The sequence below is a fragment of the Argentina silus genome, assembly GCF_951799395.1.
Source record: "Argentina silus genome assembly, chromosome: 5".
NCBI classification, from domain to species: Eukaryota; Metazoa; Chordata; class Actinopteri; order Argentiniformes; family Argentinidae; genus Argentina; species Argentina silus.
In genome coordinates this window covers 3,982,474-3,995,380 of record NC_139659.1, presented here as the reverse complement: position 1 = coordinate 3,995,380, position 12,907 = coordinate 3,982,474, and the positions used below count along the sequence as shown (strand labels likewise).

Sequence of the window (12,907 nt, the reverse complement as noted above, 5' to 3'; positions counted from 1 at the left end):
AAACTGCTCCAGGGGTGCTGAATATGGCTGACCCTGTGCCCACAGCTCTGTTCTGTGCACGTGTGTTGTCTCGGGGGGTATGACACAAATCCCACAATTGATGAGAGTTGATTGCATGGCCAAATAAATAAATAAACAGTCTTCTTCTTAACCTGCACATTGAGACCAGCTGCACTAGCGCCTCCAGTCCACATGGCGTCTTCACATGCTTAGTAATATATATGAAATATTCTCTTCATGGTTTTCTTTATTGTATACACGGAAGTCTCAAGTCAGATAACAACATTGAGGTTGTCAACCTTTCAGAGGTTCTCAACCTTTTTAGTTTTCTCGAGATGGTCAACCTTGGGGTCAGAAAAGTAGACGATGCTCTTGCAGCGAAACACCCGGTACATTTGATACATTTATGGCATTTAGCAGACGCCTTTATCCAAAGCGACTTACAACAAATACATTTGACTAAGCAAGCGAATCATGTATCCATCAGTCATCATAAGAAAAAGTAATCTATGCTAGGACCAGGGGCTAGCAGGGGATAGAATTACTTTTTTTTATTTATTTTTTTAACTAATTTACAGGAGAGGAACTTGTACAGCGGGGTAGTGGGGATGAAGAGGTCTACAACCTGTCTACCAGGGTAGCAAGCTAGTAGAGGACACCCATGCTGTGAATGAAAGCCTCTGAAGGGATGACTGATCGCACCGTATGTCTTTCCCCAGGGCTTGCAACAGTACGCTGCCTGCCAATCTCGTGCCTTCATGAAAGGAACGGGCACTTTTATATTAGGTGAGTGTGGCACTCCCTTGCGTGTTCCCTCTAAAATTGAGTCTTCAACATCTTCACATGAACAACAATAGCCTTCTCGGATGAACACAGCAGATACTGTACACATATCCCTCTAGCTCTAGAAGAAACGTACTCTCAGCGAACTACTTTCATCCATACAATGATCATCCGTAGCCTGGTATGTTATTGTGGCATGCGTTGTACAAGATGATGGGAAGCTCGTAAAGCCACTAGTTCCTAACCTCTCTGCGTGCTCCAAGGCACCGCTGGGTTATTCCTCATACAGAAGGTCCTTCAGAAGAGGCTTCCCTACCCCCTCCAGTGGAACCTGCTGATTTCAATAGGTAAGAAGGTAGGCTATTATAAGATGAGTTAATTCATGTATTAGGAGAACTGAGCCCAGAATGTAAGTTCCTCTTTATTTCAACACGGCTCTCTTCCCCTCCCCCATATAAGTGTCCTTACTCCTTTATTCCTCCTCTCCCCTCCCCTCCCCTCCTCTCCTCTCCTCTCCTCTCCTCTCCTCTCCTCTCCCCTCTCCTCCTCTCCTCTCCTCTCCTCTCCTCCTCTCAGTGACCTCGTCAGTAGCTAGCTATTCAGTGACGCGCTGGGAGACACAGAAGTGCACCGACCTGTGGATACTTATAGAGACAGGGAGAGTGCCAGATAGAACATCACAGAGTAAGTCAACTTCTGGCTGGGGTCTGTAGACATCTGGCCAGTGGGCTGTGTGTTGGTGGCGGTTTGCACGTCCCGTTCTCCTTCTTTTCAACCCTATCCATCAGATCTGACAGTGTTTCTCATGGGTATTTTCTGGGTCTGAAATATGCATGAGAATGTTTGTAAGCATGTTCCAAATGAATGGATTCAGACACGGGGGGCGTGTGGGGGGGGCTTGGGGGGGTGTTCCAATACTTCACTGTTGTGTTCAGACAGTAAAGTAATGTGAACCTCAACCGACTGCTTGGTGTCCAAAAAGTGTCTCTGTAGGTTTTGTATGAGGGGGGGTGTTCTCTCTCTTTCTCTCTGCTTACTTTCTCTCTTTCTCTCTTTCTCTCTCTCTCTCTCTCCCTCCCTCCCTCCCTCTCTCTCTCTCTCCCCCTCCCTCCCTCCCTCCCTCCCTCCAGTAGCGGAGCCTGCACCTGAAGCACCTCCAGGACCTAAGAAGACAGCCTATGGAGATGTGATGGATGATTGACCCCGAGAAAGAAAACCCCAGCTCTCTTCCTCGCCCTCGCACCACTCCTGCTCAAGCCTATTAATAAAGACATTCATATATTTCACCTTTTACCTGTCATTTGAGGATGTTTTTGGGCCTCTTTTCATGACAGCTACTTGATGACAAGAATGAAAACCGGGTCTTTGTAGTTGAATAAACATTGGTCTCACTGGACTATTACATTCCAAGTCCATTTTATCATAACATGAAAACGTGGCGTTTATCGCAACAAAGAATGTCTCAGTTATCTTTTATCTCCTCAAAGGGAAATCACTGTTGACACATTAATGAGGTTCAGCATTCCAGATAGTATCTGGTGAGTTCAGAGCAGGATATTAGGCCAAATGCAGATACATTTTCACAGAGTTCCATAAATCTGTTTTCGCTTTTTTTGTGAGGATTCATCATTTATAAGCTTGTGATCCTGTGTCACCCTGATGCATCAGTTGCCATGCCATCTGAAAACTAGGAATAAATAAATAAATATCGGAAACCTGTAGTACCACAATCTGCCACTGGTGGCCAGTACAGGTTTTTGTGGATTTTGTGGAACTCCTTCTATACTCTCTGGTACTGTGTATTCATAGCTGCACAGTATAATTCTATAATGTACCTCAGTGTAACAATGGGAAAACACATTGTTATTGCTTTCAATCTTTATTTTTCTGAATCATGATTATATAATTCTCAGCAATTCAATTCAACGCTTTACCATATTTTAAAATACACATCATGAATTGCAGTGGATGCCTTAAAGTTTAAGGCTCTTTATAGCAGGGGAGGCTGGTTGAGCATTACAATGAGTCCGTCCTCTGATGTCTACCTCCACCAGCCTCCACTGCTGTACAGTACATGTCTTAAAAATGTATGTGATGCGTTCTCTGTATCCAATGATAAAGTCCAGTGAACCCATCTTCCTCCGTTCATAAGACTGTGCCTTGTGATACAATCAAATAAAAGGGAAAGCAATGGTGTGTCCTTGTGCATATTTAAAATCATGTGTTTTCCAATCATTTAATACTGTGTATATTGACCTAATCTTGTACAGGACTGTATGCAATGCTGCAGTGATCCTTTTGCCATAAAACTGATTAAAGCTTTTAATCCTGACTGGATTTATATCACTTATACATGTGTGAGTACTTGGCATAACATGGTGAATTCTACTAAGTTAAATGTCAGTGGTTCATTTGATGCCATTCCTCATTCCGTTCCAGTCTGTAGCGTTGGTGAGGGTGAGAGGAGAATGATGATCGGAGGGAAGGAAGAAGGGGAATAGGTTAGGAAAGGAGGAAGGAGGAAGGAGGAGAGAACTAATGTGATGATTGTGTCATAACAATTATAGCCTGTAACGATACACGAAATAATGTTCACTGAACTGAGGAAAACTAAACTAAGAGTTGGAAAGGGAGAGAGAGAAAGAGGGATTAGCCCAAATAGTTGATTTCCTTGTTTGTATGTGAGTATTAACCTGGATTTACCCCTCAGGTACCAACATTACAACATTTTGTAAACATTTTTGCTGTGTCACAGAAATGACAAGACATTTATGACAATACCAGCGCTATTTACTTTGATATCTCCAAATGTTAAGAGTCTGGGGTCAGGTTGAGGGCTTTGATTAGCTTTTTTAGGCACCTGATAATCAACACTAGCTCACTCTCACACCTCTCTGGTGTGAAGCAGAGGTGTGACAGCATGAAATCGTGACCATTTGACATGAAGTCAAAGTGCTCTTCAAGTGCATTCTACCTCCTGTCCTATCTCATTCTCACACCGAGGTAACACTCTCATGGTTGACCTGTTACTGCAGATGACACTCAGTGACCCTGACAGAGCAGTATATGATTGGTTGGTACAATCCAGAGCAGTATATGATTGGTTGGTACAATCCAGAGTAGTATATGATTGGGTGTCACACAACCCAAAATCCATTTCTCCACAACATTGGACCAGCTAGCCAAGCATCACAGCAGGGGAGGCTGATGGAGGTAGAAATCGGAGGACGGGCTCATTGTAATGCATGGAATGGAATGTGGAATGATATCAAACACATATGTTTAATACCTTTCCTCATTCCATTCCATGCATCACAATGAGCCTAGTCTTTGATTTCTACCTCCACTGGCCTCCCCTGCAACACACAGAGAGGTCCATCCCATCTGCCCTGCCTGGTCCCAGGGACCAGCTGTGACGTTGTGTCTGTCTGAGAAACACCCTTCTTCTCCACTCAGGGCTGAAAGGGTTGTGTTTGGAAACAACAGAGTGATCTGCAAAGTGAATCATGTCCGTCCAGGGGTGGGATGGTTGAGGGACTAACGTTGTGTCAATGTTCAGGACCTGGCGATCCCGCCTGCATCTTGGCTTGGTTTCCAGCTGTGATGATGTCGATGACAGATCAGAAACGGGATGATGCAGGAGAAGAAAGTGTCGGGCCGGGCGGTTCTGAGCTCTCTCTGGCGGGATGAAATGGCCAGGTGAGGTGAGATGCCACAGGGCGCCAACGCTCTGCCTTCCCTGCCAACCTCCGACCACCTGGGGCTGCCACCTCCTAGCTGTGTCCTACTGTATGTGGCCTGGGCTCATCTCTTGGGGCGGCAGGTAGCCTGGAGGTTAGAGAGGCCGGCCAGCAATCGGAAGGCTGCTGGTTCGATCCCCGCTCCAGGAGGGAGCCGGATGTGACTGGTTTATGCTGCCGTTGTGCCCTTGAGCAAGGCACTTAACCCCTAACTGCTCCAGGGGTGCTGGAAGCACAGCGCTCTGTTCTCCCTGGGGGTGTGCACATGTGTTGTCTCGGAGGGGGGGTGTGCAGTGCGTGTGTGTTGTCTCTGGGGGGGTGTGCAATAAATGACATTCTAACAATTGATGAGAATTGATTGCATGGCCAACACTAGCTCACTCTCACACCTCTCTGGTGTGAAGCAGAGGTGTGACAGCATGAAATCGTGAACAGTCTTTGTCTCTTTCCATTCACCCAGAATGGTCTTCACGCGAGTGACGATGAAAATGCATTGGCCAACGACCTAAAAATCACCCCAAGCTTGACCTTTGACCCTTGACCCTGTGCAGTAGTGAAACCCATCCCTCTCGATACTAAGGTGGATTTAAAGAGATGCTACAGGATTTTTGGCGCGAATTCTTCAAAACCAACTTTGGTTGAATGTGTTGATTATATGGTTTATGATATGATATTAATCGATTTCTTATCTCATGTCCTCAGTTTAAGGCCAACAAACTTCAGCAAACTAAACTTTTGCTTATGGGAGTGGGGAAGTGTGCCCCCCCCCGTCCAATCAGGTCATTTTAGAAAATGATTTTCTATCACAGGGACCCGTTTTTGCTTGTGAGCTTGTTGCTGGGTAGAACATGGATGTATGGCATGATCCAAGCTTAATACAGTAGCTTATCTCCAGGCAATCACAACCAAACATCAACAAAGCAGTGATGACCAAAGGCCTCATGATGATGTTGCATCAATAAGGGCAAACCAACGCTAAAAGGCATGCTGGGATTGGCCTGACATTTCTGTGTTGCAGTAGAGGCTGGTGGAGGTAGAAATCGGAGGACCTGGTCATTGTAATGCATGGAATGGAATGAGGAATGGTATAACACACGTGTGTTTGATACTGATACCATTCCTTGTTCCGTTCCATGCATTACAATGACCCCGTCCTCCGATTTCTACCTCCACCAGCCTCGCCTGCTGTGTTGATACTGTATCTGATGGCATAGTGTGCCATAAGCATACAGTTTGGCATTTACAGTCAGAAATAATGATTGCGAGAACAGCTCACATTTGTGGTGATAAGCTTGTCGTCACATGATGAGTTGTACTGTAAAGATGGCTTAGAGCAAGATGTCAGGGCTGACCTAATATTGAATTCAATCAATCTAAGGACAAAGAAAGAATAAACTTAAACTTTTTGCGTCTGCGTCCAATCTCTTCATTAGAGCAAGACTTGTAGGTTCTGTATAGGTATCTGAGTACCTCAGCTGCGATATCAGTCAATGGCATCGGCCTTGCTCAAGAAAAACGCAGGATCAGCTTTCATGGGTGTTAAAAACCAGTATGTGTGTGAATAGAACAAAATGTTATTGTCTTGTTGTGTCTAAAACCCCGATTGTGACCCAATTTTCATATCAGTCTCGTTTATTTTTCAGTTTTTTGCTGAAAACATATTTTTACCCACTTAAGAACTTATCCAATAGAGGCCAGTGGAACAATAGACTCTTTTTACACTATAACTCCCTCCAGAGACTGGCTGACCAAAGTCCAGTCCCCTGGCACATGCTAACCTGTCATTACTGGGCTCCAGAAAGAACAGAGGAACCAGGGATAGCCTGAGGATGTAGATGAAGTCCAGGCACGGATCAGAAAGCTCCTTCAGAACGGAGCTGGTTTCCTTATTGCGGGAGAGGAATTCACTGAATTATGACTGAGCCATGAACGAGGGAAACACTTTTAGTTTGACACCGTCAGTTTTCTTCTCCTTGTTTTGTCACTACCCTGCCCTACATCCATGCTCACTCCCTTTCTTCCTCCCTCTTTCTCCCCCCTCTCTTCCTCCCTATTCCTCCCTCTCTTCCTCTTCCTCCCTCTCTTCTTCCCTCTCTTCCTCCATCTCTCCCCCACTCTCTTCCCCCTCTCTTCCTCCATCTGGTCTTCCGTCTCTTCCTCCCACTCCCGTGGTGACTGGCCTTTGATTAAAATCCTTCTGATTGGAAGATGTGAAGCCCATCCTGAAGAAGAAGACTGCAGTGACCCAGCTCTCAAAGCCTTGGTCACATGCACAGTGATATCGCTGAAGGGAGAGACAGAGAGACAGAGAGAAAAATGAGTTCCTGTGTGTGTGTTTGTTCCTGTTTGTGTGAGTGTGTGTGTGTGTGTGTGTATGTGTTTGTTTCTGTGTGTGTGTGTGTAAGCATGTTTGTTTCTGTGTGTATGTGTGTGTGTGTGTGTGTGTGTGTGTGTTTTCTTTTCCTCTGTGTGTGTGTGTATGTGTGTGTGTGTGTGTGTGTGTGTGTGTGTGTGTTTTTTTCCTGTGTGTGTGTGTGTGTATGTGTGTGTGTGTGTGTTTTTTTCCTGTGTGTGTGTGTGTATGTGTGTGTGTGTGTGTGTGTGTGCGCGTGCTGCATTGGCCAGTGGAGTGAGGATACGTATGGTTCTAATAACTAAGATAAACAATACAGGGGATCAGTCCCTCAGAGCACGCATGGTTTACCTTCCACTCATGATCCGTGGGCACTGCAGCGTGTGTGTGTGTGTGTGTGGGGGGGGGGGGGGCCAGTGTATGTGCGTGACTGGGGGAGAGAGAGTGAGAGGAAAAGTGTGAGGGGGGGAGGGGGAGGGGGAGGGGGAGGGGGAAGGGGACACTGGTAAAGAATTGAGGACTGAGTTGTCTGACCCTGTGAACCCACCAGTCAGTTAGAGCACTGCTCACATTGGGCGATTTAGTCTCACTTCCTCTTTCTCTCTCCCTTTCTTTACTCACCGCCCCTCCATGCACGCATGCACACACACACGCAAGCACACAGCAACAAACACACACACACACACACACCACACACACACACACACACCACACACACACACACACACACACACACACCACACACACACACACACACACACACACACACACACACACACAACCCACTATCTCTTGATCAGCTAATACTGCTGAGTAGAGTGAACTGGATGACCCCGATGGTGGTGGTGGTGGTGGAGCAGCCAAAGGTTGTTTTTTTGGTGACCACCAAAATCACGACCGCAGAACTCCCACTTACAGTAGGCTTCTTATCTCATAGTCAGGCTGACAGTCAGTCAGAAGTTGGCCTGAATTCCATTAAAAGGAATGTCTGTAGGTGTTGTCTTTTAAATGTTGATTTATGTACTTGCCAGTCAGGTCCGACAGCCAACTGTGTACACATAGCCACTGTAGCATTGTTAGGTCCTTTACTACAGTCAATCTAGTCCGAGCCCCAGGCATGCAGAGAATCCATTTCCACAATCAATGTACTGGTGTACTCATGCCTGTCGTTGAGTTGATTCATTATTGTAAGGGCAGCAGGAGTTGAAACGTTGTATCGAGGTTGATGCAAGGGCATTCCGTTCATTCATACATTGTGCAAATCAAATGAAAATAAATAAAAGTATAACTTGAATGTGTGCTTTGTGGCAGTGCATTGTTGATGTCATACAGTGTGTATATGTAAAGGTGAAATAATTCAACAGCAAAACACTGGAAAAAATGTGTGTGACTATCAGTAGAATGCAGCCTCTCTCTTGTGATAGTGAAACAAAAGGTCAATGATACGCTTCGCTCATGGCATGAGAATTCAAGTCTGAACAAGCCCGGAGGATGCGATGGCGCTGTCACTGACTGTTCTGATGTGACTCATCCGAAGGAGAGGAAGAAAGAGAAGGCGAGTTGTCTCAAATAATCTGAGCGTTTGTTCTAGGCCTATTATTATGGTCATATAAGGCTTTGCGTATTTTGATCAGGAAAATACATGATATCAGGTAGGTTTACCACTTTGATTATTGATGAAGTGTTATACCTGCGGTGTTACAATGTAGTTTGTCCTTTGTGTGATTGACAGGCCTATCACACATCCTTAATTTAATTGGCCTGCACACTGATATGCATCACAATAATAATCATAATGCCATGACTGACACGAAAATAGAATACTTCATTATTATCATACATTGCAGACTTAAGGTATACAAATATCATCCGATCAGGTGTCGTTTTTGCGCAATAAGGCAATGTCTAACGTGTAACATATCCTCTCCTCTCTCTCATATTTACCCAGAGGCGGGTGCGGTATGATCCCGGGGTGAATAACGTTCGGCTTATTGAATAACAAAAGCACAACTCAAACTTCTCCCATCGACAAGCTCCCACCAATGAGCGCACAGCAATTCAGACCATGACCAATGGCTGCGTCCCGAGACAAGTCTGCGCAGACGTTTGAAGGGCGGTCCTGTTGAAAAAACTATCCTGAATCCTGGAATCTGGAGCTGTAGTACTGGGGAGGGAAGGCAAAGAGTTTCGACTATGAAAGGTGGACAGAGAAGAGGATAACACAATTTCGACTTGGAAACATAGAAAAATATGTCCAAGGTGTCTTATTAGAAACGAGGTTCATTGTAATAACAGGTTATAATCGCGTTATAGGGTGTATCCTGTTGAGTTTTGGGTTGCCATCATTTTAGAGAAATCGATTGATAACTTCATGGCTTTGATAGCGACTGATCGGAGCTGCAAATTGAACGGGCCGTCGACAATTTATGGGAGGTTTGGTGCACGAAGAGAAGGCAGCCAAAGCAAGACAGACAGTTGCAAAACGGGTAAAATGCAGCCAAAGGACACGGAATATTCAACAGATGGCTTACCCAAAGCGTTTCTCCATAGTTTGAGGACACTCTTTGACATTCTCGATGACGGAAGGCGAGGCTATGTGCACATATCGGAGATTGAGAGTCGATGGCAGGGCGCGGAAACTCAGGACTTGCCCGGCGGGGTGCTGGAGTGCCTCCGGCGGGTCGCCCCACCACATGGTTGCCTGACTTTCGAGCGCTTCGTGGCGGGACTGCGGTACTCGATGCTCAACCCGGACCACAACCAACACATCAAGGCCCAGGCTGCCGTGCACCCTCAACAAGCACACCCGCATTCCAAGCAGCATCATCTGCCACCTCAAAAACCTGCCCCGCTTTCCTCCTGCAATGTCGGAACTCGGATTGAAAATAAAGTTCGCCCGCTGGGACCAAGCAACGGGACCAATACTCAGCAGCATCACCGTGCGTCCTCGCTCCAGAGTCGGTCCAGACATGAGGACGGGACCACGGGATACCCCTCCGCTCCATCTGCCGCATGTGGTCCCGGTCCCACGCGCTACAATAATGCTGGTTTTGAGAAAACAGGAAGAAGTTTGGAACGGGTTCCCATCGTGGCCGAAAGCGGTACGTATCGAACGGATTCGGTTCGGATCGGAAAACAAGCGCACCCGCAGCAGAGTCGAGTGCGGTCCATTGAGTCGCTTGCGCTCGAGTCGTCACATCTCCAAAAACCAAGTAAGTTGAAATACAAATCATGTGACCAAAGCAGTAATATTCAGGACCATCAATGTGCGCAGTGTGTGTGTGTGTGTGTGTGTGTGTGTGTGTGTGTGTGTGTGTGTGTGTGTGTGTGTGTGTGTGTTTATCTGTAGACATCAGGCAAGACTCCTGTTGTCATTGTAAAGCTTAATGCTCCCCAGTCAGAAACGGGTCAGAGAAGCTATTCTGCTGCCACACACACACACACACACACACACACACACACACACACAAACTAGATACCAGATCATACTGTACTAGTCACTACTCTCAGAACTCATTATTCCACACCCACCATGGCAGTGTTGACTCAATCACCTGGAAAAGTTTCTACAGAACAGTTTCTGGAAAAAAGAGTTTGTTTTTGATTTGTTGATCTTGTCCTGTTGATACGTCTTAAGGGATTACAAGTCCTTACTTGGAATCAAAAGTAAATGCCTGACTGGACTGGATGCCTGAAGGCAATAGGATTATTTATGTTGGGTTTGAGTCGGGATGAGGAATGTTTTTACCGTTCCATCATGCAAAGATTCAGCACAGTGGACAGGGTCAGGGTCAGCACAGTGGACAGGGTCAGGGTCAGCACAGTGGACAGGGTCAGGGTCAGCATAGTGGAGTGGAAAAGGTCAGGGTCAGCACAGTGGACAGGGTCAAGGTCAGCACAGTGGACAGGGTCAGCACAGTGGAGTGGAAAGGGTCAGGGTCAGCACAGTGGACAGGGTCAAGGTCAGCACAGTGGACAGGGTCAAGGTCAGCACAGTGGACAGGGTCATGGTCAGCACAGTGGACAGGGTCAGCATAGTGGAGTGGACAGGGTCAGGGTCAGCACAGTGGACAGGGTCAAGGTCAGCACAGTGGACAGGGTCAGGGTCAGCTGTACTGGGCCGGGGGTCTCCCCTCCATCTGAGTCGGCCCACTGATTCCTCATAAGGGATTATCCCATATCAAATCCCTATTTGTGTGAATGTGCCCACTTTCTGCTTGTCATCACAGTCTTGCATCACAGTCAAATTGTAATTCGACTGCACACACATGCACACACATGCACACACACACACACACACGCACAGTCGCACGCACGCACACACACAGTCACACACACGCATGTACACGGAAACACACACAGACACACAAACACACACACACACACACACAGGCACACACACAGGCACACACACACACACACACTGCAGATGCTGCTGGTGTCAGTGTTTATTGACTGTAACAATGCATGTGTGTTTGTTCTCCCCTGCCTCCCTGCTGAGGTGATAAGAGAGACAGCCCCCCACACACACACACACACACACACACACACACACACACACACACACACACACACACACACACACACAAACACACAAACACACACACACAGCTGCTGTTAATCACCTGGTCCTGACCTGGTCCTGCTGCTTCTGCTGGCAGATGGCCACATTAACATCAACACTAACATCAACACTAACATCAACACTAGGACCAGACCCCACAGAGGTCAACAGGGTCGGGGGGGTCAATTCCATTTCAATTCAGTCACTTCAGGAAGGGAATTGCTGAAATTCCAGTTCCGAATGTTCGTCATTGAAAAGCACAGAGGGAATTTGGAAATGGAAAGACTTAATCCACACTGTCAGGGTTGGGCGACAGTTCACTGTTACTGCCCTGGGTAGTAACTCTGTTATTACTCTAGTCACAACATTGTAAGAACATGCTGTTACCCAGTACATTCTTTACTGTATTGTAATTTACCAGAGAGAGAGAAAGAGGGAGAGAGAGGGGGAAGGAGAGGGAGAGAGGGAGGGAGGGAGGGAGTGAGAGAGAGAGAAAAGGAGAGGGAGGGAGGGAGAGAAAGAAAGAGAGAGAGAGAGGGGTGATGGACAGTAATCCCAGTCCCCCTGGGATGGTGGAGCTCATTAGGATGGTCTGTGTTCACTGAGCTCAGACAAACCGTGGAGAAAAGCCAGCTTTGTCTCTCACACACACACACACACACGCACATACATGTACGCATGCACCCCCTGCACGCGCACACACACACACACACACACACACTTACACACTTTCCTCTCTCCCCACCTCTCCCTTCCTCAGTCTCTCTAATGTCTCCTGAGTCTGTGTGTGTGTGTGTGTGTGTGTGTCTGTGTGTGTGTGTGCGTGTGTGTGTGTGTGTATGTGTATATGTGTGTGTGTGTGTGTGTGTGTGTGACTCTAACGAGGACTGTCTGGAGCTATAACGGTGACATGTTGGTCTCCTCTCCTCGGAGCCCAGGCTGCTCAGCGACTTACATCACTGTGTCTCTCCACGGGACTGGAGTGTGCAGTGATGTAATCTCCCACAGCATACCCCCTGGATTAACGCAGATTACAGCACGCGGGTAATTGAGGCACGGCAGCGGTGAAATCCTGCTCACCCCAGGCTATATCCCCCCACCTCCCACCCCCACCCCACCCTCTCTCTCTCCGGGGGGGTTGGAGGGACGGCCAAAAACACGGATGGAGGTCATGTTTCCTGCTGTGACACATGAGGATGATGATGGTGCGTTCAAGTGCTCCTCCGAAACTCTGAAAAGCTTGAAAAGATTTAGCGTCGTATTTTGCGTACAGTTCCCTATTGGCTCATTCTGAGGTCGCTCAGAGTAGGAGACTCAACGGACAGAGAGAACCTGTCAGAGCTTGTTGTCTAACTGCTGCACCACATCACCTGTGAGGTGTGAAGAACTCACCTGAGGAAGAACTGGCTCTCAGTCAGGGAGTGAGACACACACACACACACACACACACACACACACACACACACA

At 47.0% G+C, this 12,907-nt stretch overlaps 2 protein-coding genes across 4 annotated transcripts in view; both read left to right on the top strand.

Annotated features, from left to right (window-relative positions):
• The first annotated feature begins 271 nt into the window (after positions 1-271).
• On the top strand, positions 272-2,623 carry tmem141 (transmembrane protein 141). 2 transcript variants are annotated; one of them, XM_083670136.1, is made up of 5 exons: positions 272-389; positions 720-786; positions 1,047-1,130; positions 1,360-1,467; positions 1,917-2,623. In XM_083670136.1, exons 1-5 carry the CDS (start codon positions 336-338, stop codon positions 1,982-1,984), a joined length of 381 nt encoding a protein of 126 aa, XP_083526262.1. In that variant the 5' UTR covers positions 272-335; the 3' UTR covers positions 1,985-2,623. The 2 variants fall into 2 exon arrangements, with proteins under 2 accessions (XP_083526262.1, XP_083526261.1); XM_083670135.1 differs by having other exon boundaries at positions 1,914-2,623.
• Positions 2,624-9,087: 6,464 nt separating this feature from the next.
• The window catches only part of sapcd2 (suppressor APC domain containing 2), a 15,346-nt gene continuing 11,526 nt past the window's right edge, over positions 9,088-12,907 (top strand). For both annotated transcript variants that reach the window (XM_083670178.1, XM_083670177.1), the window contains exon 1: positions 9,088-10,088. In XM_083670178.1, coding sequence (XP_083526304.1) covers positions 9,248-10,088 — 841 coding nt within the window. In that variant the 5' untranslated portion in view covers positions 9,088-9,247. The remainder of the gene's footprint in view (positions 10,089-12,907) is intronic.

What these genes read in the sequence shown, in the direction of transcription:
- tmem141 (XM_083670135.1), top strand. Translation starts at nt 336, where the DNA reads ATGGTCAACCTTGGGGTCAGAAAAGTAGACGATGCTCTTGCAGCGAAA. An exon ending in AACGGGCACTTTTATATTAG is followed by an intron (nt 787 to 1,046) that starts GTGAGTGTGGCA and finishes GCGTGCTCCAAG; the next exon opens with GCACCGCTGGGTTATTCCTC. An exon ending in GCCAGATAGAACATCACAGA is followed by an intron (nt 1,468 to 1,913) that starts GTAAGTCAACTT and finishes CCCTCCCTCCAG; the next exon opens with TAGCGGAGCCTGCACCTGAA.